At 40.3% G+C, this 27,464-nt stretch overlaps 1 protein-coding gene across 1 annotated transcript; it reads left to right on the top strand.

Moving 5' to 3' along the window:
- On the top strand, positions 1 to 27,464 carry SNX31 (sorting nexin 31). Its single transcript, XM_032223254.1, has 14 exons — positions 1 to 102; positions 1,621 to 1,695; positions 3,528 to 3,642; positions 4,326 to 4,390; positions 10,777 to 10,887; positions 11,676 to 11,766; positions 12,778 to 12,865; positions 13,594 to 13,663; positions 13,855 to 13,947; positions 18,525 to 18,728; positions 22,077 to 22,175; positions 23,007 to 23,084; positions 26,102 to 26,158; positions 27,217 to 27,464. Exons 1-14 carry the CDS (start codon positions 37 to 39, stop codon positions 27,313 to 27,315), a joined length of 1,311 nt encoding a protein of 436 aa, XP_032079145.1. The 5' UTR covers positions 1 to 36; the 3' UTR covers positions 27,316 to 27,464.

The following is a 27,464-nucleotide window of genomic DNA, read 5'->3' as shown; positions in this document are numbered from 1 at the left end:
CCATCGGCTCCCCTCTCCGGGCGGCCGGCAAGCGCCATGAAGATGCACTTCAGCATCCCTCTCTCCGAAGAGCTGCTGGAGAAGTTTGGCGGCCGCTACGTGGTGGAGTAGCTTCCCTTAAAGGGGAGGGAAGGAGGGGTGGATCTCCGACACGAGGGGAGGCGGGAAGGGCGAACTAGCCCGGCAGTGCCAGACCTTGCCTGGTTGCTCCAGCAAGAGCCAGGCTTTGCCCCTCGGGCGCCCTGGCGACCTCCTCCGCGGGGGAACGGTACCCTTCGGCCCCCGGTTGCTTCATCCCGGCGAGACCCTTGTCGGGAGGTGGGGAAGGCGGAGGGAAGCGTAGTGCGGCGGGGTGGGGAGGCGCGGAGCGAAGAAGGGGGGCGGGGTTGGCATCCAGGCAGGTGGATTTGATGGCCGACGATCCCCGTTTAAAGGGGGTGGGTAGGTGGGGGTCGGAGGATCAACAGTTGGGCAGCGGCGGGCGGCCTGGGTGGGATTAAAATTGGCGGCGATCCGGAGAGCGAGCGCGCCCCACCCATTCCTGTTACAACCCCGAAAGGAAAGGAAGAAAGGAGAGCAAAGATGGTTCTGTGAGGGGGGCGCGCGGGTGGGTTGGTGGGGGGAGGGAGTGCCGCTAGTGCCCGTGGGCGAAGCGTGGATGCCGGAGGGTGAAGACTTCTCGGAGCGAGAGAGCGAGGCTCTCGGTCAAGGGCCAGCTGGCCTTGGATGCGCGTTTTTGCGCCTGAGGAGAAGAGAAGCGCCTGTTGAGGGGCTTGAGATGAAGAAAAGGAGGGGGGGGGGTCAGAAGGAGCTTCCGAGAGGGAACGTGGGGTGTGGGGAGACGAGGCGAAGAAGGGGAAAGAAAAATAGTTTTGATTTGATTTGACTTAAAACTTCACCGACTTGGCCAGCGCTCAAAGCTGCTTGAGGAAATGACACCTATAAACAAGTTTATGACAGAAATGGGAACGAGGCGCTCAAGTAGGTACTAAAAATCGCAAGGGAAGTGTGGGAACAAAAAGAGAAAAAAGACAAGTGTGCTGTTACTTGTAACGCTCCTTTCAGGTGATCTGTGAAAATTGGCAAGCTTCCTTTTCATTGGTTTTGGCAGGGTGGGATACGTTTTTTAACGTTTAAAATGTTCCAGACTGAAGGAATGGGGATCTTTTCTAGAATGGAACAGTCCAGTGTTTCCCTTGGCAACTTAAAATGCTGGGTGGGGAATTGTGGGAATCGAAGTCCACCTGCCTGAAAGTCATTGAAGTTGAGAAGGTCTGACCAAGTCTCAAGGGCCAGTCCTCCTCAATAAAGAGATAGTCAAGCTGTATCAAATCTGTGTGCAAGGGTATTCATGGTGTGTGTGTGTGTGTGTGTGAGAGAGAGAGAGAGAGAGAGAGGGAGGGAGGAGTCAAGATGGTGGCCACAATGATGCAACCAAAGCTTCACCCTTTTAAACACACCTTATACACACCTTTTGGCTTCCACTATGACTTTAAAACCCTCAGGAATGAGTTTCCTCTTTCTTGGCCAGTAGGAATGCAAGATGAACACAACTGATAGGAAGTGGTGAATTCTTTTAACAATCCTGAAATGATTTATTTGGAGACTGTGTATTTTCAGCTGTATTCTGTATATTTGGAGGGCTTCCTTTTCTGCAAGTTACGTTACAGTCAGTTGCACCGCTGGAATGAACAGGTAAGATGAAGACTTTGTTCCCTTTATTTATTTTTTTCTCATCCAACCATTATTCTTGGTGGAGGGGGGGAAGGTTTCATTGTCAAAGAGCCACAAAATGTTCTTCACAGAGGAATGGTGCTTGCATAAAATCTATAATTGGTTTCTTTGCATAGGGTCATCGGCACCGTTCAGACTTAAGTTTTGCAACATGTTTCTAGCTTTGTACATGAAAGAAATGTTTACACATGAATAGTTTATTGTTGCATGAAACTTTGTATGTGTGCAGAGACATATACACATCAGTAGACACTCCTCTTTGCCTTTGGATAATAATCTCTCAGCGTATTTTCAGACCTGGGGCTTCCCATGAAATAAAGTGAGGACCATACATATCAAAGCTATGTTCAGAAAACAGGCATTCAGTGAAAATAATATCAATGTCATTGAAGCTTTAATTATTCCAATGAAACCATGGAAGTAAGAATATAAGCTACAGAAAGAAAGGTTTCTTTGTCCTTCACCAAATTGTGTATCTATGAAGGAGATCAAAAAAGTCAAAATTGTAGTTGTGCAAATGCAGTGAAAGACTCACTTTCTTTTCATAAATAAGCTACAGTACATGTAAAAGGGAGCCAGACTTCTGTTATATGGTAATGGCCAATTTCTTGATTTCCTTGAACTTCCCCACCAAAGAGAATCTCTTAAAATTGAACAATTGTGCAAGGAAAAGAGAGAGAGAAGAATAAAATTATATTATTCAGTGAGTGCACATAGTACTTTATAGAGAATAACAGAGTTGGAAGAGACCTTGGAGATCTCATAATCCAACACCCTGCTCAAGCAGGAAACTCTAAACCATTTCAGATAATGGCTGTCCAGTCTCTTCTTAAAAGCTTCCAGTGGGATGGAACACCCACAATCTCTGGAGGCAAGTCATTCCACTGGTTAATTGCTCTCATTGTTAGAAAATTTCTCTTAATTCTAAGTTGCTTCTCTCCTTGATTACTTTTCATTCATTATTTCTTGTCTTGCCTTTTGTACTTCGGGAAATAAGTTGACTCCCTCTTCTTTGTGGCAAGTCCCTGAAATATGAAAACACTACTTACACCACTACATGCATATAAGGACTATAGCAATATGGGTTTGCTCCAAAATTATTATTTTTTCTAATAAAAATAGTTTTACCTTTTTGTTTTTTTGTTTTTGTAAGTTTTAATTGCTGTATCACACCTGATAGTATCTATTAGTCTTTTTATAAACAGAGACTTTTCTTAAATCTTGCACTCAGTTATTTTTATTCTGTTATATCTATGTACAGTACGTTTTTAGTTTACATAGCCTATGTATGGTGTCACAAATAACATCCGTGCTTTTTCTTTTATGAATTACTAATTTATTTGCTACCAGAATGCTTTCTGTCCCACAATGAACATCCAGAGAATTAAAGGCAGGTTGATGCGAGACAAACAATCTATCCGAAAAGAATACCCTAATCAAGGAATTAACAAGAAGAAAGCCATGCCCACACCACATCAGAGCAAGCTACTGTATATAACCATGGATCAAATCCCACACTCAGTAGCACTGATATTGTTACCTAGTTGGGTATTGAAATGTCTGCAAGCAAGCAACCTAGTTCAGAGAGTACCAAGGACTGCACAATTCAACATTGAGTTGCATATATTCTCTTCTATTAGTAACATAAGAGCAGTCCAATTCAGATCTCTTATCGATGCCAACATCCTTAAAGGAAGTAATATTTGGGAATTTATTAATGAATATCTTCAAGTAATAAATATTTGATATTTGGTAACAGATTAGTACCATTTAAAGATTATTTATCTTTTCAGCTAAGACGAGTCTTTGGAAAAGGAATGCCTTCGTTTCCTCCAAAATTTTTCCTTGCAATGACAAAGTCAATGGCTGATGAAAGGAGAACGCAGCTAGAACAGTATCTACAGAACGGTATACTGAATGTTACACTGGCAACTGATTTGTTAATGAGCTTTCAAGCAAATATTGAATTTGTGCATGCTATGATTTCATAGACCAGAAAGGGTTGAAAGGAATTGTGCAGAAAAAGATATTTTAGGTGACTGGGACTTTAGAGGAAGTTTATGAACAGATATAGTGGGTGCACTAAGTGCAGTTCTTAAGGGCCAGGAATTCTGCACCATAGCGTTCCTACTGGAGCTCACTGGGTTTTTTAAACAATATTTCATGAGGTTTGGGGACTCTTTGAAAATGCTCTGATAGAATCCAGTGATATCTGGAGTAGACGTTCAATCTGCAGTATAGAAAAAAAAAGCAGAGAACTCACCTCGAACAAGTATTCTAAACTGAATCTGGTTTCTTGAGATTAAGCATTAATCTAAACATTTCATTTATGAAAATCTTAAACTTCCTTTCAGTTATATGCCTTTATCAGAAATTCAGTTATTTCATTATTATGTGCCATCGTCATTTTCCACTCATAGCCCTCACATAGATTTTTCTCCATGATCATCAAGATTTTAGGATGTAGGATTTTTTTTCTGATTCAATTTGATTAATAAATTGTGCATATATTTTTTTCTTGGTGTCTCTCGACCGTCTGTGGAATATTTTAAGATATATTTTCTATTCTATTGCAATTTCTTCTATTGCAGTTTCCGTTGATCCAAGTGTTACAAACAGTGATGTCTTTATTAGTTTCTTTAGGAAATTACAGCAGGTAAGGTTTTTTTTTTCTTTCAAAGTAAGATGTTAAGAGAAGGACAGTTATCTGTGCTCCTGTCCTTATAGACTAAAAGCTGGTTGCTGTTACTGAGAACTATAATAAAATATTTAAATATAGAGCACTGGCGTTCAGGATAGCAGGCAGTCCTTTTCTATTCCTCTATTCTTTTTGCCCAACCTTTGGTCTCCATCCACAGCAACAATCAGCCAGCTTTTTGTGTGCATGTAGTCCTTAATTTATGACTGTAATTGATCCTGGAATTACAGTAATAAATCATGCTAATAAATAGTAATAAATTGTTAAGTGGGTCATCATCAATTTGATGTTTTTTGTAGTGGTCATTAAATGAATCACCAGGGTCATTTGTGGTTGCTAAGTGAATCATTATTCACAGTGGATCTTGTTTTGCCAAAAACCAAAAATAAATTCTGGTTTCTAGCAAAAAATAATGAAGAGGTTGTGACCATGTTACTACCGGACCCTGCAGATGGATGTAATCAGAGGTGGTATTCACCCGGTTTGGGCAAACCAGTAGTGGCGACCTGTGGGCTTGTCCCCACCCACCTGCCACGGCTCTATGCTGTCCTATTTAGCCACATTTTCTAAGCCCCATGCATGTGTGCAAACCACGTGTGCAAGCATTTGCAGAAGGCCACATGGTCATGAAGTGAGTGTGCGCATGCGGGGCAAAGCAGTCGTAAACTTACGTGAAACCCACCTATGGTCGCAATTGTGGAATGGTTACTGAGTGCTCAAGATGTGATCACTTGACGGGGGGGCTGGGGGAATGGAAACTTCTAACCTTAACCTGTCATAAGTATCTTTTTGGAGTCCGTCATAGCTTCAAACAGTCGCTAAGTGACCAGTCGTAATTCAAGGACCACCCGTATGTTCAGCTGTGAGCTGTTCTCTATTACTTTCTTCTATGTACATGCCAGCTGTTGAGTTCAAACTGCTTTGTCTTTTGGAATTATTCTTGAAATTAACCATTTTAATCTTGTACCAGGCTAAAAATAGAATTATACATTCAGTGATGAATTGTTACTTTTAAAGCAGCTCAAACACAGGGATTTTAAAACTAAACACTAACACGTGAGGTTTTCAGTTTAATAATGTTCTTTATTAGAATGTACCATGTTTTTTTCCTTGCATTCAGTTGACCGGAGGAAGATTTTCCTGTAAAAGTCCTGATATCTTTTTGGTCCTTACAGGTTTCTCGAGAAACATTTTGAAAGGTTCATTAAAGTATGATAAGCCTCTTGAGATCCGGCATTAAGTAAATATTTTGGATTTGTGGCAGGACAAGAGGTGAGAGGTGTGTTGACATAAAAATGTCAACATCCCCTTTTTGTTACAAGAGTGGTGACACTTATCACTTGATACATACTTGAAGGCGTTGTAGCATTTTTTTTCTGAACTCTCCGTGGCTGAGAAGTTGAAAGAAGGGTGTCAACCTCTTTATGGGACATTCAATAGTTTCTTTTCTGAGTTATAGAATTTGATGGAGGTCCCTCCTATGTAAAACAGTACCTGCTGGATTGGCCCCCTCTAGTCCAACACTGTTCTCAGAGTCGCCAAAAACTGCACAAGAAAGTCTTCTACTGGTTGATCTTCAGAGGCCATCATATCACCATCAAGGCTAATCACCAGTACTTCCAAGAATTTCTCCAAATCTTTTAGTCCAAGTAGCCCAAGTCTACTCTGGTAATCAGTAGCACAACTAATAAATTCTAACGCACAGACAGTCTATCCATTGTAGGATGAAGGCCTCTTCTGCATGTTTCCAACCTATACAGTTGTTATCAGAGTTTGCAGCAGCAATCACATCCAGAAAGCACACATAGGTAACTGATTCAGCAGGATTCATTAACTTCTCTTTATATATAATAAAACACATGAAATAAGAATACAATACCAAAAGCAGGTTTTCCAGCGTGGTAGTAAATACAAGCAAACACAGGCAGAGGAGAGAACAGTTTCGGTTTCAGTTTAGAGCAGCAGACAAGTTTAGAGCTCAGCACAGACTCAGCTTTAGTACAGAAGAGTTGAGCTAAGCCATGCCCAGGCTCTTTGCTGTCTCCTTGTTGTTTATACAGCAAAGACTGTTTCAGTTTCCAAACAGCCCTCATTGGCTGACCCAGTTGCCATGTCTCTTCATTGGCTGACCTTGTTGCCATGTCTCTTCCAGTCATGAACTGTCAATACACTGACAGTCCCGACCTTTCTTTTCCCAATTGGTGTGTGTGAGAGTTAAAATATATACAAAATAATATATTAAAAAAATATAATCAACATAATTATATCAGGGCAAAAGGATATATATATACAGTGTATATCAGGGATATGCATCTGATGCATCATTGGAAATCCCAGTAGCTTTGCTAATTACATCTGGATGGTTTGCTAGTTTGCCCACTAAAAAGATATGATTCAAATGGGACAGTGATTCTGCCAGTAGAGAAGAAGCACATCTGCTCTTCTTGTGTATAAATCACATCCCATCAATAGCGAATCTTTAGAGTAAAGTCAATAGTGAAAATTTTTAAAAGGCCTTCTGCCAGTGAGCGCTAATTCATGCTTCTCTATCAGAGCCATAAAAGCATAATATTGCCAATGTCTTTTCCTACACTACTGATGTATGGACTCTTAACCATTCAAAATTATGATGCACCTCTCCAGATCTACTTACAACCTGGTTTGCAAGTTCTGACAGACGCTTTCCCCTGCCTTGGTCACCTTTTGAGTGCTTAGCAACCAGCCCACATGTACAATTCTTTGCAACATCTCATCATGTGATCACAATTTACAATATATATATTTTTTGCTACAAACTGGCTTTTACTTCCAATTGGCTAAATGCATTCACTTAACGACCATGATGTTTGTTTGGCGAGCCCTGCAAAAAAAAGTCATCTAATTGGGCATGGTCACATCAAGTGGCCTGCTTAACAAGTAGTATGATTGACGATTGTCATTTCGGGCTTAATGTCTATATCTGCCTGTATGGCTGTCCATATTATGCATGCATGTAAAAACTCTATACAGCCCATTTTCCTTCTCCCCTAATGAAGGTGTAGATACCCTCTCTTGTGGCTGCTTATAGCGGAAACTCTTCATTTGTCAGAATAATCTCCTCCTTTTGTTCTTTCAAGGAGAGCTTCCTGCATTTTCTGTCGATTCTCTGTCGATTTCTTCCTAAGGAAATATCTATGTGCTCTGGTTTGCAGTGTTTTCTCTTTCCTGTCTTCTGTGTTGTGTGCTCATTCCATCTGAGTTGAGAAGCATAAAAGGACTGCCTGTACATTTATAACCTGTACATCTATTGCCTGTCATGTGGGCATGTGGTTGGCATATCACTGGCATAAGCTCTGATTAATAAGGTCTGGCCATCTTTTCTAGAGATATCGTCTTGCCACTTTCATCTCCTTTTCAACTGTTTCCCTTTAAAGCAGGGGTCTCCAACCTTGGCAAGTTTAAGGCTTGTGGACTTCAACTCCCAGAATGCTGGCTGAGGAATTCTGGGAGTTGAGGTTCACCAGACTTAAACCCTGCTTTAAAGTCGTGATACATTTATAAATAATATAAGGAGTCTTCCAATAATTTAATGGAAGCCTCTCTTTCTCTTTTTCCCCAGAGCTCTGCGTCATACTGTTGCTCTATAAAATAAGCATAGTAAGCATTCCTGATGCTGTGATTAGCTGACAGAACAATCGAATCGCTGGGATATAATGAATATGGACAAAAATATTCTTATTCTATTGCAGTCTAAACAAATAAAATTAAACTATATATTTTGCCCTGGGAAATGGTCTGGAAATCATGTAGCGTTCAACAATGCTAGCTTTTAATTAAGCAGATGGTGAATAGCCCAAGTATTGTTTTTAATTGTCAAATGTATTTGCTACTTTATCTCCCAAAAGCTTGGGCCTAGACTTGTCATTTAACATTTGCATATTTTCTTGTGTATTGGTGAAATTGTGTGCCCAACCAGCATATTCTTTACAATATGTCTCTTGGCTAATTGAGACTGATGTGGACGTGCTATAGGTTGCTACTATGATTATGATTAGTCATACAGCCAGGTCAGAAATTTAGACCAGATTTGGGATTTGTGTCTACCTATCAAGTCCTTCCGAAGGACCTGAGATAGGGAGATATTCTTTTGGACGGTGTTAAAGGTATCATTGCAGAATATAAGCTGTTCCAAGTAAAGCTGCTTTTTACAATTGATTAATGATGATTTTGGCATTCAATGGCATTCAAATGATGCTCCGGATGTTTTATTTAATTTTATTGCACCCAAGAGACCTAATACTATTGGTACTATTTTTGTTTTCTTTTGCCACTGTTTGTAGTTCTTAGTATTTTGTGGTTTTCTTCACAGTTCCTTTTCTTCTATTCTGCTTTTTCCAGGTACATCTATATCCACTATGCAGACTTTTTTTGTCTTTCTTATCAACAATTGTTAGCCTGAAATGTTTGGCAGGTGCTTGTTTGTTTGAACTCTAAAATCCTAGAGCACTTTAGCTTCTTTGTTTCCTGTTACTAAGTCTATTTTGTCGTTTCTCCTTCCCACCCACCCCCACTAGTTTTTGCTTGCAGTCAAATGGTATTTAGACTGTTGGCTTGAGCACCGAGCTTGGCAATGTGGTTGCAAATCAGTGGTGGGTTTTAACATTTTTAGAACCTCTTCTGTAGGTGTGGCCTGCTTTGTGGGAGTGGCTTGCCGGCCATGTGACTGGGTGGGAGTGGCTTGCCAGCCATGTGACCGGGTGGTAGTGACTTGCCAGCATGTGACTGAGTGGGCGTGGCCAACTTTAAAATGTGGTGAAACTCACTTAAAAATGCTCTTGCTTAGCAACCAAAATGCTGGCTCAGAAACTCTGGCATTTGAAGTACGCAAGCCTTAAAACTGTCAAGTTACAAGATCCTTGCACCTCTAAACCTTTAGAAAAAAATAACCCAGGGGTGTTCAAACTTAACAGCTTTAACATTTGTGGACTTCAACTCCCAGAATTCCTCCTCCAATCATGTTGGCTCAGGAACTCTGGCATTGAAGCACACAAGTCTTAAAGCTGTCAAGTTACAAGACCCTTGCACCCCTAACCCTTTAGAAAAAAAACTCCAGGGGTGTTCAAACATGACAGCTTTAAGACTTGTGGACTTCATCTCCCAGAATTCCTCCTCTCACTCTTCATCTTGATGATGTGTGGACAGGCTGGGGTAGGGAGCTGGAACCGGTTCTAAATGGCAGTGTAGATTTGTGGAACCTCTTCTATAGAAGAAGTTAGAACTGGCAGGAACCCACCCCTGTTGCAAATGGTGACAAAACATTTGCAACCACATTGCCAAGCTTGGAGCTCAAATCAACAGCCTAAATACCAACCTGAGCTGTTAATATTCAAACACGTTGCAGTCCAATGGTATTTTCTGCAGATCTCCCAATGCATCACTGTTGCTAGTTTGTCATTGTCACGCTGTTGTTTCTAGTCAGCCTGTGCAATCTTTTTTCAGTAGCTAACTTGGTGGTCCAATGTTTCTTTGTTATAGATTTGATTTGCATGGCTGCCCATGGCAACACATCTCACTCTGGGAAGCTCACCACAGGTTAAAAACAAACCAATTAAACCAATTTTTAAAAAAATCAATATACAAACATAAAAACTGTCCATAATCAATTTCAAAACAGAAAATCATGATCAGCAACAGCAATTCCATCCACACCAGCTCAGTGCAGCCATTGTAAAAGCTTCCTATGATGGCTGCATCCCCAGTTCCTGCAACAGAGTCTTATCTTTCTAAACATTGGGAGGGTCAGAGTCCATTTTTGGGGAAGAGGTTGACATTTCATAAGGCAGATGCACAGCAGAAAAGATTCTCTTCCTATAGATTTCTGCATATCATTTTTTTCAATAGAAAAGCTGATTTATGGGAACAATAACAAATTTTATGAAAGCACAATTGCCATTTATGTACAGCAATCCATTGAAGGCCATTTAGTCCAATCTAATTACTTTGACATAGATAATATATGATAATATAATAATTATCAAACGAATGTAGTGGAAATGTTCTGACATCCTGGTATATTCTTTTGTAAGGTATTTTATAGATTGTCTTGGAATTTTATGAGCAATAAATTGATGAACAAGTTTATTACACCTTTTGCTCCCCTCTGTAAAATATCTAGTTTTTGCCAGAACATTATAACTTCAAAAAAATGATTGGTTTCTTGGAAAAGGTGATATAACCTTAATGATTCCTTTACCTTCTCCCTAGTTTAGCACTAAAATACTTTTTCTTGAAATAAAACCGTGTTTTCAGCATACCAATGAGACCACCCATCAATGCCTTCAACCTTAAGCTTTCATGTTTTGCAGGAAACATTTAAAATCCAAACCCAACAAGCTTTTTTGGATGTTTATCTTCCTGATGGAAGGTATCTCAGGATTGATATTCAGACATCAGATACTGCTGAAAGAGTGCTAGAGGCAAGTAATATATACACATTGATCTGGCAGCATCTCATACGAAGTGTGTCCAAGCATAATTAGCAGCCTTCCCATTTTTGAAGTTTATAGTTACAGATGCCCCATAAAACAGCAAATGGGCTTGCACATCACACAAAGTGAGGGTTGCTTAATTGTGGTTTATTGGTTTATTGAATAAGCCATAAATCTTAAAATCCAGCCCTGATGGTTTGCGCACTTGCGCAGCAAACTGTGGAATTGCTGTTCACAGCTATCTGCAGGGTATGGTTTAAAAAAATAATACAAAAACAGGTAGAGCTTCAGTGGCATTGTTGTGGCCGCCATCTTGTCTTTATAGACCATGCCCTGCAGACACCTTTGTTAATGTACATACCATAGTGATGGAGTGCTAAGACACAAGCCAATCCAGACTGGTTTAGGATTCAACTTATTTTTCTCAGGTGTGTTGTGAGATAGGCCAGGCAGCAAAGTGCTTATTTGTCATAACAATACTTGGGGTTTCATCAGAGAGCCCTTGGGAAGGGTTTTTTTTTTTTAAAGAAAATATTTCATTTACTTAAAATATTTTATCTCACTTTTCTATCTAAAAAGACTTGGGAGAGAAAAAAAAGTTTTGTATTCATATTTCCTGTGAGACAGTATTTGTAAAGACACCTACACAGTCAGCAGAGGGGCAGGCAAGAGTTTCTAATTTTTTTAAACAAAATAGCTATGGAACTTAAAATAGTTAATTTGATAACTTCAACTCAACAGTTTAAGGAGAAAATGCATCTTTTGTTTTCCTCCAGGTGATATCATACAAGATTGAACTTTCTAGGGAGCTAATACAATACTTCGGCTTATTTCTTAGTCAAGATCACAACAATGGACAAATATCTGGTAAGAAATCTTTTGTGCATCACACATTACAGACCAGTGGTAGGTTTCAATTTATTTTACTATTGGTTTGCTTGTGCACTGCACATGCGCAGAAGCGTCCAGGTGGGTGGGCAGAGCCTCCCCCTTCCATCACTATAGGTTCACCCGATCCAGGACGAACCGGCAGAAACCCACCTCTGATACAGACAGTCCTTACTTAATAGCTGGTCAGTTAGCAATTTTTCAAAGTTACACAGACCCCACCCAAAAGGTACTTACAATCCAGATTCAACATTCCAATATCCCCCCCACCCCCGTGGTCATGTCATTACATTTGAGGCGTTTGGTAACCAACTTGCATTTAGGGTAATTTGCAGTATCTTGCTGTCACAGGAACACAATTTACAATTTTTAAAGTGGCATATTTAGTTACCAAAGACTAAACTATGTAAGTAAATACCTAATTCTACAAAAGACACAGCAAAACATCTATTTTCCAGAGAGTGGCAAATCGATTATGCTTAAGCCAGCTCAACCTGCAGAAAATTCATCTAGCATCTTTCAACCTACATATAGTGCAAGAGACAACCCAAATACATTCATTTTCACCAATCCCACCACCCTGGAAGAACAGACAAACAGGGAGTATGAAAAAATTTCAGGCTCCCTAATTCCAGTGCAACACCTATTGCTAACACTTATGGCTATGAAGACACATTTGAAAGTAAATGGGAAAAGTCTGCTAATATCTTAGAAGCTAGACGGAAGAAGTGAATAAACACAAAATAAATGAATATATGAGTAAGTCAAAACTGTATTTAAATTGCTCCTTCTTCCTGTGATCATCAGGTTTCATAATTTATAAAAGTCACAAAGTCAGCAACTTATGGCACATACACAGTATACTTAGCACCACCAATCGTGTGCTTAATTAGCACTACATTTAGATATAAATGTATCTCTTTTTAATAGAATTTTTAAAAATCAATATGTTGTCTTCCTCCCTTCTTTTTACCTGTCATCCCCCTCCAGTGTTGAAAAAACTAGCAGAATTTGAACTTCCTTATGTGAGTCTTCGGAGTGCAAAAGAATCGGCTTGTAAGATTGGAATCAGAAAATGGTGAGTGGGAAGCAGAAGTGAGATGAGCAAGAAATTTAAAAAATACCAATGTGCTGGAGGGGAAAAGTCATAATATCAGTTCCATGTATGTTACAGCTTGTGGGACAATAACCCATTTTTTTAATCTGGCACTTTCCAAATGCATTGGAAGCAGTACATTCAGAATTCCCAAAAGTTCAGAGCTTTGTCACATCAGCCAATGTATTGGAAATATTATTGGACAGCATGTCTGAAGTAGAAATCAAATCCAAATTGTCCATTAGCATCTAATTTCCACCCTATGTTTGGATTTTCCATTAAAGTCCATGGTTGAAAAATCTAGTAAAGCCTTTCTTCATTGGAATTAACATTTAAGAATATGTGACCAGTTACATTGTTTTCTCCAGAACCTTCCCCCAACTAATTCTGTAATCATAATGTCATAATTGAATATAGAATAGATTCATCAGTCTGCTGAATAAAAACAAGAACAAAATAAGCTTGTTCTTCCCAATCTGTGGGGCTTTTGGCACATACATAAAGCCAAGAATACAAAATGATTTTAAGGAATATATCATACATGATATAGTTGTAGTATCAAGCATGGTCATAAATTGCAATAAAAATGTGAACTAATTGCTTTAATTCAGTTTATGTTTTTTTTTTAACCTACAATATTTTGGTTATATTTCTCTTTGCATGTATGCCTTGGGTTAATGGCTTCCCTTTCCTTGTACATTTTTGGGCAGGTATATGGATCCTTCTCTAGATAAAGTGTTGATGGACTGTAGAACTTCGGTGAACTTACTTTATATGCAGGTATGTTTAAAAAGAAGTGTGGTTTTTAAACATTGTCAGGCAAATTTTGAGATGAATTGATCTATGATTTATTTAATTTTGTGAATTAACAAATTTTCTCAACTCTATCCTGCTACTACCGGTAGTCTACAGAAAGTAAACATATGTATTCTAGTCTTGTTTATATGTTTTGTTTTGTTTTTCCAAAAAAGGTTGTACAGGAGCTAGAGATGAATTGGGTCAAACCTACTGAAGAACAGAGGCAGAAGCTTCTAATGCTGCAAAAAGCACCAAATAAATTGAAGGTAATGTGGTTTTTAAATTATGATGGTCCTTTTCAGAATATATGTTATCATGTGAAGATACCAGATAATGGATCCTTGTTTAAAGGCTGGTCTTTTTGTTCAGTTTTATTTGAGGAATAATATCAACCTCCTGTCCGTGTGAGTTTTTCAGATTTTTAAACTTCAAATTTAGCCATTTAGAACTGACAGTCAATATCACCATGTCTAAAATTCAGAAAATGCTTAACTTGATTTTGCTGGCATGTCACACACCCACACATCTGCTTGAACAAAAGCAAAACAATTCTCAGTCTTCCCCACATCTGCCCTGAATAGTGGCAGATTGTACCCTCTCCAGGCCTTGACCTCAGCCCTAGGGTCACCATTGCCACTCAAAAAGGCCACTTTGTGTCATTCCCCAAGGCTCATCAACTTTGCTTTAATTTGTTCTCATACCATAGCCCATGCAAGCTGTATGGAGAGGAAGCAGCCACTGAGAGCTGTGGTTATTTGCACCAAATCATCAGTGGCAGGTTTGAGCATGATGCTGATGATATTTATGGCTGTGTTTACTACATTTCTAGGTCACCTCATTCTTGATCTCCCTACTGAGACATTTGCTCAATAGAGTGAAACACTATCCTACAACAGCAGTTAGGATACTCATTGTAATATATAGCCATCCATGTTTTTGAAAGTGGATTCATAGAGATTTGGTTCATAGAAGCTGTGTGTTTCTAGAATGTTACAGATAAAATTGCCATTCTATCCAAATTACAGTTTTTAACTATACTCAATTTAATTTTTTGTGTGTATAAGATTTAGCCAAGTTTAATGCATCTAATAAATATCACAATGAAGTTTACGAAGAAGTGCATTTGTCAAGTTAGCTGTAACATTATCAAGCGCCCTTCTCTTATGGCAGAGAGATTTCCCCTTCATATCCCTACCCCCATATCCTGAATCCCCCCATAGTTCCAGTGAAGTGGAGTGACTCGATCTTCTGTTATTGAAGCCCCACCAGATTCTTCCCCTCTCTTTCAGAAGTAATTAAACTGAAGACTTGTAAAAGATACTCAGCATGCAAATGCTTTTCTGTGAAGCTTCCTCACATTGCAAATGATCTGAAAACTGAAAAGAAGGCTATTTAAGAAAACACACACGTCCTTTGGGGTTGGAATAATTAGAGTATATTTGGTATAATTGGATTCATGTTTGGAAGCCGAGTTTTGTTTTCTTCTTGCAACTGGAATTTATATATTCATGCAGGGGTCTGGGCCAGAACTGCATTTAATTATATTGAAAGGATAGCTAGACTTTCATCTGTCTTTACATCAGTGCCTTGATGTTCATAATTTATTTATAATTCATTCCCCCACTCAAATAAGCAAACATATACACTGAAATTTATGAGCATCTCTTTCCATTTTTTTTCTAATCAAAACAAAGGGGAAATTGTAACTTATAAGAAATAAATTAGAGTGCAGAATGCAGAATGTATTCAAGCCATTCCTTTTTGATGTCTGTTAATTTTTATAAAATGCCCAGGCCAGTGATGGTGAACCTTTTTTGGCTTGTGTGCCATAAGGGGGGGAGCGCAGGGGGGTCGTGTGCTGGCGTGCTGCACCCATAATGCAATGTGTGACCCCCCCTGCGCATGCACGCATGGGAGGTGCTCCCCCCATTTTGTGCATGCTTTTTTCACCCTTCCCAGGCTCCAGAGGCTTTATAGGAGCCTGAGGAGGGTGAAAACAGCCCCCCCCCGCCCCCCAGAGGCCCTCCCTGAAACCTCCAGAGACTAAAAACGACCCTATGAGCAAATCGGAAGTCACTTCCGGCTTGCTCGTAGGTCTGGTTTAAGCCCTTTTTGAGGAGGCTCTTTTTGCCCTCCCCAGGCTCCTATAAAGCCTCTGGAGCCTGGGGAGGGCGAAAAATGGCTTTAAAAAAGGCTGAACTCAGCTGGCCAGCGCACGCATGCACGCTGGCCAGCTGACAGGGCAACACCTCGCGTGCCCTGAGAAATGGCTCCACGTGCCACATGTGGCACGCGTGCCATAGGTTCGCCATCCCGGGCCTAGGCTAATAGTCAAAATGATAAATTATTCTATTAAAAATGGGAATAGATTCCAACAGATCTGTTAGAAGCATTGCATTTTGGTTGTTGCTTGTATGGCAACACCAGTTGGATTGGCTTTTTGTGTCATTGTCATGCTCTTGTTTTTGGAAGAGATGCAAAGTTCTATGTACATACAAAGAGGCAGAGGAAAACAAGGTTGCTGGAGGGAGGATGGCTCCTATGGAAAGATTGGAGTTTTCCCTTATGTAGTCTTGCACCAAACATGTGGATCCAGCCTTCTGATCAGTTCCCTTTTTATGAATAGTGGTAGCCTCCCAATCCATTTCCTAGTACAGTGATGGCAAACCTATGGCACACGTGCCAGAGATGGCACGCAGAAGTCTCTCTATGGGCACGTATGCCATTGCCAGCTGCTCTTCTGGGTTCCAGCACACCCACGTGCATCAGCTAGCTGATCCGGTGCGCATGAGCACGGCATCTGGCTGCGATCCTCTGCGTTCCGGCATACACATGTGCATCAGCCAGCTGGTCTTTGCAAAGACCAGCTGGCCGGTGCGCATGCACATGATGGAACCCGGAAGAGAGCAGCTGGCCGGTGTGAATGCATGCTGGACCAGCTGGCTGGCGCACATGTGTGCGATGGAACCTGGAAGTGCAGTTGGCTGCTGTGCGTATATGCCTGGCCAGCTGCTCTTCCGGGTTCTGGTGCTCCAGTGGGTCCATTCGCACATGCATACACACCAGGGGTGGGTTCCTGCCAGTTCTAACCTCTTATAGAAGAGATTCCATAAATCTATCATGCTGTTTAGAACCGGTTCCAGCCTCCTTCCCCCGCCCATCCACACTACACTTGCCCCGCCCGCCACTCACTGATTGACTGGCTCACCAATCGCCCCGCCCGCCTCTAAGAGTGCTATCTAAACCTTAAAGTCTTAAAGCTGTTAAGTTTGAACACCCCTGGGGTTTATTTTCTAAAGGGTTAGGGGTGCAAGAGTCTTGTAACTTGACAGCTTTAAGACTTGCGTACTTCAATGCCAGAGTTCCTGAGCCAACATGACTGGAGGAGGGATTCTGGGAGTTGAAGTCCACAAGTCTTAAAGCTGTCAAGTTTGAATACCCCTGGTTTTTTTTTCTAAAGGGTTAGGGGTGCAAGGGTCTTGTAACTTGACAGCTTTAAGACTTGCGTGCTTCAAATGCCAGAGTTTCTGAGCCAACATTTTGGTTGCTAAGCAAGAGCGTTGTTACGTGAGTTTCACCACATTTTACAAGTTGGCCATGCCCACCCAATCATATGATTGCCAAGCCACTCCCACTCAGTCATATGGCTGGCAAGCCACTCCCACAAAGCAGGGCACACCTACAGAAAAGGTTCTAAAAAAATTTGAAACCCACCACTGATACACACGCTCCAGTTTCAGCACTTGGTGCCAAAAAGTTAACCATCACTGTCCTAGTATATACTAAAAAAAAAAAAATGCTATAAAATAGGGAAGAGAAGCAGAATTTAGGTAATAGCTCAAGCAAAACTGGGAGTACACTTTTGGAAGGACTGGAATGTAGATATTTCCAGCAAGGTTATAAATTGCAGATCATGTATTATAAGAAAATAAGACTTTTTTTTTCCAGACCTTTATAGAATATATGGGTGAATTTCAGACATTTGGAACTATTCCCCATGATAACTATAGCTTTCTATAAACTATAATATGTAACCGTCAATGAGAGTCCTTAACATCTGAAGATGTAGAAAGGAATGTCTGATGCGGGTTACCTACCCAGAGAATTAAGTATATATTGGTGGGCTGTTTCTGGAATGCACATTTTTCTCATCAAACATTCCCATACAGCTTTTGGCATTTGTATTTTCATTAAATCACTGCATTGAATCCTGTCCCCTTCAGTTAGCTGGCACTTGGTCATATTGTGTTATAACAAAGAGCTTTGGAGCCATCTAGACCAGTGGTGGGATTCTGCCTGTTTAACAACTGGCTCAGTGAACGCATACTTCACGCACGCGTGTGTACCCGCGCCTGACTCAGGCTCTGTTCGTGTGTGCAGTTTTAACAGAACTTACCTCCTATGTTACTTCTGGGGAGTAACACAGCTGAGGCTTGGCAATCCACTCTGCTGCGCGAATCAGCTGAGAGGATATAGATAAGTAAAGCGCAGGAGCTGGCAGGCGGGCCCAGCGGATCGTTGGAACTACCAGTTCACCCAACCGGTCCGAACCAGCAGAATCCCACCCCTGATCTAGACTCTTGTGCACTAGTGGGATTCATTTACCTTCGCTACCAGTTCGCAAATGTGAGCGTGCTTGCTATGCCCATGTGCGCAGAAGGTTGTGCATTTAATCAGGGTGGGTGGTTGGGCAGAGCCTTCAGCAGCTGCCACTACTGGTCTGCCCGAACCGATAAGAACCGGCAGAATACCACCACTGCCCTTATGGAGTTGGGTTGTGTTGCACACCTTTACAGATGTTATGTGTAACCTAGTACTCTCCTCTAGTTGCCGTTTCTCTCAGTTTTTAGAGCTGGTGCGAGAGATCCAGCATTATGGATATATACAACTTGCTCCTTGTTCCTGTGACTACCCTGAAGTTGGTTGTACTGCTACTATTCATGTGGGAAATAATGAGATCAGCTGCTGCATAAAGTTGCCTAGCAATCAGATCAAAGAGGTCAATTTCAAAATCAACAGGATAAGGTGCTGGCAGGTCACATTTCTTGTAAGTTCCTTTTGTATAAATTTGTATCTGTCAAGTACTTTTTTTAAGGGTTATTTTATGAGGGGGTTGATTGTTGCTTCTACTGCTGTACCACCTCCAGAAGTCCTCTTATGTGCACTAATATTCTTGCTTTATATAAATGGGGCTGTGAACAATAACACATAACCAGTGATGGGAGTCAAAGTGTTTTACCACCGGTTCTGTGGGCACGGTTTTGTAGGCGTGGCAAGGGAAGGATATTGCAAAATCCCCATTCCCTCCCAACTCTCAACATTTCCGCTACCGGTTCTCCACAACCTGTCAGAACTGACTTAATATCACCTCTGCACATAGCCCATACATAGATTATGTGTCTGTATTTGCTGAACATTTGGTAAGAAGCTATTTGTGCAATCATTGCATGCCATCATTGACATTAGGACAATCTGCATTGACCATATTTTAGGAAAAGCTGATATTCTCCACGCATGTTGAAATTGTAACTCTCAAAAAGCTTGGAAATTTGGCATTGTATTTCAAACACATTGAGACTACCAAGTTGGGAAAGACTAGTAGAAAATGCCCTTTATAACCCAGGCCCCCAACTTGACTCCTATGAGACTAATGCAACCTTTGAGCTACCTGTTGGCACTGGCTAGACTCCCTCTCATTTAAAATATATATATATTAATTCTCCCCTCCCAAAAAATAAATAAATGGAAAACTGGCAAATGGCTATCCTCAAGCATCTTTATTTCCAAGAATGCACATAAGCCCTGCATAAACTGCCTAGGCATTCTTGGAAATAAAAAATCAGAAGGGATGCAATTTAGTGCTTGCTTTGGAAACACCCACAGCGGCCCTGAAAAGATGGGGTACTAGAGGTTAGAGGATTTGGTGGGAAACCACTTCATCAGCTTGTTTTCAGAAGGCAGCCATTTTGTAACCTATTCTCAAAATGCCAACATATCCATTGGTACCAAAATGTTTTGAATCCCTGTGGTATGGGCTGCATGATAAGGGAACAAAAGTATACAAGCATTTTAGTAGTTATTCCTGCTTCTAAATTAGAAGAATAAGGTGGAAATGAGAGATTGAGATGTTTCTCCCAAGTGTTTTTTTTCTCTCTTCTTTTATGATTTTTGATACTCATGTGGAGTAACAAGAGCTGGTATTGCTTGAAACATATAAACATCTCAATGGCAGACATGCAAGAGCCAAGGTGGCACAGTGGTTAGGGTGCAGTACTGCAGGCCACTTCAGCTGACTGTTACCTGCAGTTCAGCGGTTCTAATCTCACCGGCTCAAGGTTGACTCAGCCTTCCATCCTTCCGAGGTGGGTGAAATGAGGACCCAGACTGTGGGGGCGATATGCTGACTCTGTAAACCGCTTAGAGAGAGCTGAAAGCCCTATGAAGCGTTATATAAGTCTAACTGCTATTGCTATGAAGCTGTACAGGTATCCTCAACTTATAGTCATTTGTTTAATGACCATTGGAAGTTACAATGGCAGGGAAAAAAGTGACTTACAATTGGTCACACAACCATCGCAACATCCCTATGGTCACGTGATCAAAAATTGGGCTCTTGGCAACCAACACATTTTTTTACAAAAGGTCATGTGATCATTATTTGCAACCTTCCCAACCACCTTCCAACCAACAAAGTCAATGTGGAAAGCTGGATTTGCTTAACAATTGCATAATTCACTGAACTGCAGTAATTTATTTAACAACAATGGCAAAAAAAGAGATCACAAAATCAGGTATGATTCATTTCATAAACCTCTTTCTCTTCCTCCTCTTCCTTCTCCTTCTTCTTCTTCTGCCATATCCATCATCGGATGTTGGCGATCATGTTGGCAATCCTACTTTTGTCAACAGCTGCATGAAAACATGCTGCTGAGTTTTGTCCCTTAGGTTTTGAAGCCATGATGGTCTTCTTCTGCCTGGACCTCATTTGCCTTCAATTTTTCACTGGAGGATTAAGTGACGTATGCCATATTTTTCTGGGTGTTGCATCACATGTCCAAAATATTCTAACTTTCACCTTTTTAATGGCTTTGATGATTTTCCTTTGCTTTCCCAGGTGGCTTATCACCTCCTCATTTCTGATTTTGTCAGCCCAACTTATACATAACAGCCAGCTGTAAATCCACATTTCAAATGCTTCTATCTTTTCAAGTGGTTTTCTGTCAGAGACCAACTCTCTACTGGATAGAAGCAGGATAGAGCAGGATAGAAAAGATGTAACATCTGACAAGCCTGATTTTCAGACTTAGACTTATGTTGTGATTGCAGAAGACCTTTTTCATTTTGAAGAATGCTGTTGGACCTTTCTCTATCCATGCATAGCAATTGATGTTCCACCTTGCTTAGCAATTGAAATTCTGGTCCCAATCGTGGTCATAAGTTGAGAACTACCTATATTCCAAAAAAGCTAGAGCAGATGTGGTGAAATCTCCAGCCCACAAATCAGGTCTCCATCTGGCTCATGAATGCTTCCAAGGAATCTCCTTCCCTTCCTCAAAATTCCACTTCCAGGACAGCAGAAAATCAGTCCCTCCAGGTCTCTGCAGAAGGAACTCCCCAAGGACAATCCAGGGTGATTGGCCCCTGCCTTTTTTTATTACAGAAAGAAAAAGACTCCCAGGCAAGCATTAACAGTCTATTGTTGGTCACTGGCAGAATCTGACTCTTATCTTGCCCTTATCTTTACAAAAGCCTTCTGGTTAATGTGGTGATCTAATCACAGGCCAAGGAGAAGACAGCAAACAACTTAGGAACCCATCCATTAATCATGATTTTTAATTGATGGCTATAAATGCATGTCTATATATTTTATAAAAGGGTCTGAAAAAGAACATTGGTTTTTCAAAATTTTGCAGTTCATCCACATTCTTTAAAATGTGTGCAAGATGGAGTTATTGATAGAAACTTGTAGTATCACAAGCCTCTGAGCCAGGAAGACATTTTCTGTATTTGATATTTTATTCATACTTGGAGTTGCCTGGGGATGGAAGGTAAATCCGAACCCTTCAAAATGGGAACATGATCCTTCCAGTCCATTTCTTCCAAAATATCCCTGTTAAATTCAAGAAAGGGCGTTTTTCAGGATCACAATGCCCAGGTTTTAACAGGAGCTGATTTTTTATTGTTATGTTTTCCATTTTCTATCTGATATCTTATTATATACAGTATCTCTGTTGTACACAGCCTATGCAAGCCAGGTCCTTATTCTTTTTGCCTGCCTTAGCAGAAGTGACTTTTCCCTCTAAAAAGAAGTACGCAGTCTGGATGGAAGAATTTAGGATATACTGTTACATGGCTTTTGTTGTTCTTGATATTCTTTTCCATTTTGACTATTTAGGGATCAGTTTTAGGCCATGGACTTGATCAATTCTTGGAACTCAGAATTGAGTACAATGAATCTGATAAGTGGAGATGGATTGTCTTCAATACAAAGCAGGTTTGTTTGGGTTCAATTAAAAGATTATTATATGGTTCCATAAATATCAGGGTTACTAATCTTTTCCAGCCCAAGTACACATTCCTGTTAATATTGATACAAATAAAGATCCCCTTTCCTAATTAACCAAATATTTTTCACATAAAAATATGATTTGTCTCTGAGTTAGTTCTCTTCCCACTTTTCCTAACTGGTTACAAGAGGGAAGGGTTCACTTCAGGATGAGTTTGGTAGGGTCCAGTTCATATGGTAGTTTAATGAATTGGGAGAGGAAAAAACCCACCATACTGTGTCATATATAGCGGTCAATCCAGAACAAATCAGTTGGGGTTTTTTTAATAAGCATTTTTCCTCTCAATACCGGTAATTACCTGTGGATTGAAATGATTCATATTACTGATGAACTGGAGGAGTAAGACATCCATTCATTGAAAAGAGAACTATGTGGAAAACAGGTGAATATGCAGAATGTTTATTTGGGAAGAGATGCTTGCCCAGTGAATTAAAGAATATTTTTCATTTCTTTTCTTCTTTCCGTATTTAATTTCCTGGCAAATCTACCCTGATCTCTCTCCTGTGTTTTTGGATTTGGGCTTTTTTGTGCTGCATAGATAGGAAGGGAGAAAGATTGATTTTACCTGTAATTGGTACCTCTTGGTTCACAAGTTAGAAAGCTGGTTTTGTACTTTTTCTACAATGTTTATCATTTGGGGAGGTGTGTTTTCAATTCATTGCCACCTTCAGGTAAATCATAGACTAAGACTAATATAGACCATAAAAGGGAATTCATTAAGAAAGTCTTTTAATGAAAACTTAATTCCATTTTTGTAGGCATTCCTTCTGAGCAGTTGCTTAAAAAAGATAATATCAGAGCAGCTGTTGACAACAACCAAGAATGATCAAGAGATGGTGAGCAAAGTTGATAACCTTATTTCACCGAACATGGATGTTAAGTTGTTAGCAGCATCAGTGTAATGCAGAGGGATGACCTACTGTGTGTATATTCGTGATTTTCTTGTGGTTTTCTTGCGACAATATTCTGTTTCTAAGATGTAAGGTTCAGTAAAAAGGGGCATCCCCACATGTGGATTTTGAGCTTGTTCCAAATCTGCTGTGAACTTGTGTGATTATATAGGGCTGGATACTTTCAAGTGCTGAGATGATACCTTCCTGGCTCTGGGTTGGTTATTTGATATCAGAGCAAAACCAGCATTTTCTCTGCAGTGCTATGGCTTCCGGTTGGCTCTGTTCCCATGAACAGGATCCCATCACCTATTTTCTCCTCATTCTCCCACCAGAATTAGGGGATTGCAAAATCATCAACTTCTCCCTTTGTCCTCTGTTTTCCCAAATCCATTTGATTGCTCAGCTCTCTTTTGGTGAAATGAGGAACAGGGCAGAGGTGGGTTACTCCTGGTTCGGCCCGGATTGGACAAACCAGTAGTAGCAGCGGCAGGAGGCTCTGCCCATCTGCCCGGACGCTTCTATGTATGCGCGTGTGCCCCCAAACCAATAGCAAAAAAAATTGGCAACCAACCACTGAAATAGGGGAGAAGTAACACAGAAGTTTACTAAATCCTGGATATGGGGAGCAGGCAGGATGGGAGAACAGTCAGTCTTCTTTTATAAGCCCCATGGTTCATATTGTCATATCAGGTGCAGTGTGCCAGTCACCGAAGGCTCCTTTCTTTAGCGTGTAGGCCAAGAGTCTCCAACCTTGGCAACTTTAAGCCTGGAGGACTTCAATTCCCAGAATTCTGGATGTTGAAGTTCTACAGGCTTAAAGTTGCCAAGGTTGGAATGGAGACCCTTGGTCTATGCTCAGTGTCTGAATCTTCTGGTGTTGCACCGGGGTGGTTTTTCGGGCTGACATCCACCCACCCCCCTCATTTGATGACGCTGTTTCTTTCAGTCCAGCATTGACTGACTACAAGAAGAAAATAGTTGCTGTGTTAGAAGGGGAAAACATGGCGAGTCATATTAACTTCATTTATTAATTTACTAGGCCTGATACTGTCAGTTTCTTTATTCTGCTCAACCCTTTTTAAAATGTGGTCCTGATATGATTGTGAAGCCCCCCCCAACACAAAATTCATAAAGAATGTCATATATTCTTATATAAGAATTTTTTTAACTCAAAGTAATTTTAGTCTTCTCTCTGACCCCTAGCAACCACTATCTTCTATCTGGTGGTAACAAAATGAAAGCAAAATTTAAAAAAATGATTACATACACTTTTTGTTAATTGTTACATGAATGCTGTTGCTGTAAGGAGTTCTTATAGCAATGATGGTTGTTATCAGTATAAAAGTAACCTTTACAGTTCTTAAGTCTCATTCAGTTAAAGGTAGCATATACCTCTCTGGATAATCCATGCACTATGGATTACTTCAGAACTTTTTTTTTTCTCCACATGGCCCACTTCCAACTTCATTTCTCTCCTGCGCCCCTTTCCCCTCCTGGTCTCGATCCAGTGGTGGGTTTCAAAAATTTTTGGAACTTACTCTGTGGGTGTGGCCTGCTTTGTGGGAGTGGCTTGCTGGCTTTGTGACCGGGTGGGAGTGACTTGCCGGCCACGTGACCAGGTGGGAGTGGCTTGGCAGTCATGTGACTGGGTGGGAGTGGACAAGAAGATGTCACTGAATTCTTTGCCCCAATGGATGAACTACAATAAGATTAAAATAAGTACAAAAATAAATAATACTAACTGCAAAAGAAATAAAACAACATTGGACTCAATTGTGATTGTAAGCTGAGGACTACAGGTAAAAGAAGGGACCTCTGCTTTCAACGAACAATGTACAGTCTTTTCAGGAAGGATAAGAAACAGGAAAGATATAAACAAACAGGAAAGATATAGTCTTTCATCCAAGAAGTTAGTTCAATAATTAATGTCATAGGTAGATTCCCAGAGCAATACAGATTTCTTTTTTCTGAAATTTAGTACTCAGTTCCAAAAAACAGGAATATATGAATTATATATATGCTGGGCTAGTTTAGTGCAGACAGGCGGGGGAGCGAGTGAGCTGTGACAGGACGGCCAGGGGGAGCGAGCAACAGGGCCGGGGCAGGCGTTCCGGAATTACTTTCGGGTCCACCGATCAAACCTCCTCTCACCGGATTGGTAAATTTCACCAACCGGTTCTCCTAAGCCTGTGCGAAGCGGCAGAAACCCACCACTGTCTCGATCCCATTACCAGTAAAAAAGATTAGCATTTAACCATTTGGCCTGAAAATAGAATACATATCTATTCTATTCTGACAGTATTTGCAATATAATACATTTTGCTTTTTGCTGGTCCCCTTGGCACAGGCCATGACCCGGTTACATTATTTATACCTATGCCCCCCCCCCCTTGAAATATCCAAAGCTCCCAGGTAGCCATATGGTCTTCAGCTAAGAACTGCTACACTAGAGTAGTGTATCACAACCTCAGCATCTTTAAGATGTGTGGACTTTCAATTCCTAGCCAGCGTTCACTCATTTTAAAATTCCTGATACTGAAAAACAGTATTTTAGAAGGATGTATAATATACCTTGATCTTCTATATAGTATCTTTTCAAATATCTCTCATTGGTAGAGGATCAAAATGCAATAAAACTTCATTTTAATGTATGTCGATTAGTGTACAATTAAAGTAACAATAAAGTTATTCTAAGTTGATCTGTTTTTATTTTTCCCCCTCAAAAACATTCTTAGCTCCTTTATTTCTGATCAGAGACTAAAACAAAGTCCTTTGGTCATTTACATTTCCCTGCTAAGACCCTGTTTTAATGTAATGATGCAGAGAACAGAACATAGTAGTCAAGGTGGAGTCCAGTCAAAGTAAGAACTCCGCTCAAATAAATAAACTTGATTTAACATTCCGGCTGTGTTTCCTTTTTGTATAACTTTTTTTCTTTTTCATTTAACCTATCTATTTAGCAGATTGAGCGTCCAGAATTAGATACAGCTAAGAAAGTAAGCATCCGTCCAAGTCAGGTGTGTAAATTAAATTACATAATTTGGGTGGAAAAGACTGGGTTGAGTAGGGGGGATCTGAGATGACAATTATGCTTGGACGTTTGAAGCTATTAGTGAGCCTCATCATCTAATGCTATAAATTGCATCAACCCATGGCTACTTTTGATCATAGTTAGCTTAATAAATTACAGTTGCTGAGTTCATACATTACGCTAAATCACAAACCAGAGTCTGTATAAACTAGCTGATGACAATGACTTAAAGCAAATATGGATATCCCAAGTTTATCAGTGATTAGCTAGGCAAACCTCAATATTCCTGTTGGGCAGACTATGAACCATGGGCAAACCAATGGAGAACAACTCACAATTTTTCAATCTTGGTAATGCTTGCTGGTTGAGAATAGCAAGAGAGCTCTTTCCCATGGCGATTAGCAGTGGTGATACAACTATCTTTCCAAGAGTCAATGGGGTTAATGCAATAAAGAGGGAATATATTTAGTTGAAATATTTAGTATTTAGTTGAAGACTGAGGGAATGGGAACTTTCAAAAATAGCCTATTGCAGATCATAATCCACTGGGCAGTCACAAAGGTTCTGTGGACACCAGTGCAATCCCCAAACTTAAAATATTTGCCTTTCAGGACTGCTGCAAATGGTCTGTGAGACTTCTTTGGTAATGAATTTATTAGGGCGTTTACTGATTCAAATCAAACAATTGCTACAAACTTCTGGTAGCATGCTGAGTTTTTGTTCTCATCTACAATTCTTTCTTCTTTAGCTCTTAAATGCCCAAAGGGAAACTTGAAACAGAACAACAAACAACTGTATTGTTATATGGATATTGTTATCTTTATTTAGTATAATATGATATTGTTTGCCATGCTTAAAATCACTTGCTACAGTGATAGCTGTACAGCGTTTGCTGGATCAGACCCCTGAAAAATCTTTTTTCTTTGTTAGTTTAAACCTAAGATCAATATGAATTTCTTTCTCTTAATCCTAAATTTGGTAGCACATTCCACACCCCCAATGCTTTTATGCTGGTTAATGGATCATATTTTTTATTCTCTACAGATATTTCATTCCAGTTTTAAGTCAAGAAAATGGCTACACAATAGTAGATCAAATGAGGACGATTGTGTATTTGAGAAGATAAGCGAAGAAGATTTGTGATTAACCCGGATACAAAGAATATTCATTCTTGCTGATTTTAAAATATCACTTAGCCAGGATCCTTACTGGCAAGTTGCATCATTTAGGATCCCAGCCATTACAGGTAGTCCTTGACTTACAACCACAATTGAGCCCAGAATTTATATTGC

This window comes from Thamnophis elegans, chromosome 8 (genome assembly GCF_009769535.1).
Source record: "Thamnophis elegans isolate rThaEle1 chromosome 8, rThaEle1.pri, whole genome shotgun sequence".
Classification (NCBI taxonomy): domain Eukaryota; kingdom Metazoa; phylum Chordata; class Lepidosauria; order Squamata; family Colubridae; genus Thamnophis; species Thamnophis elegans.
This window is presented reverse-complemented; position numbering and strand designations above follow the sequence as displayed.

Coding starts and splice junctions, on each gene's coding strand:
- SNX31 (XM_032223254.1), top strand. CDS start 37: ATGAAGATGCACTTCAGCATCCCTCTCTCCGAAGAGCTGCTGGAGAAG. Junction 1,696..3,527: donor TGCACCGCTGGAATGAACAG/GTAAGATGAAGA, acceptor TTATCTTTTCAG/CTAAGACGAGTCTTTGGAAA. Junction 23,085..26,101: donor CCAAGAATGATCAAGAGATG/GTGAGCAAAGTT, acceptor CTATCTATTTAG/CAGATTGAGCGTCCAGAATT.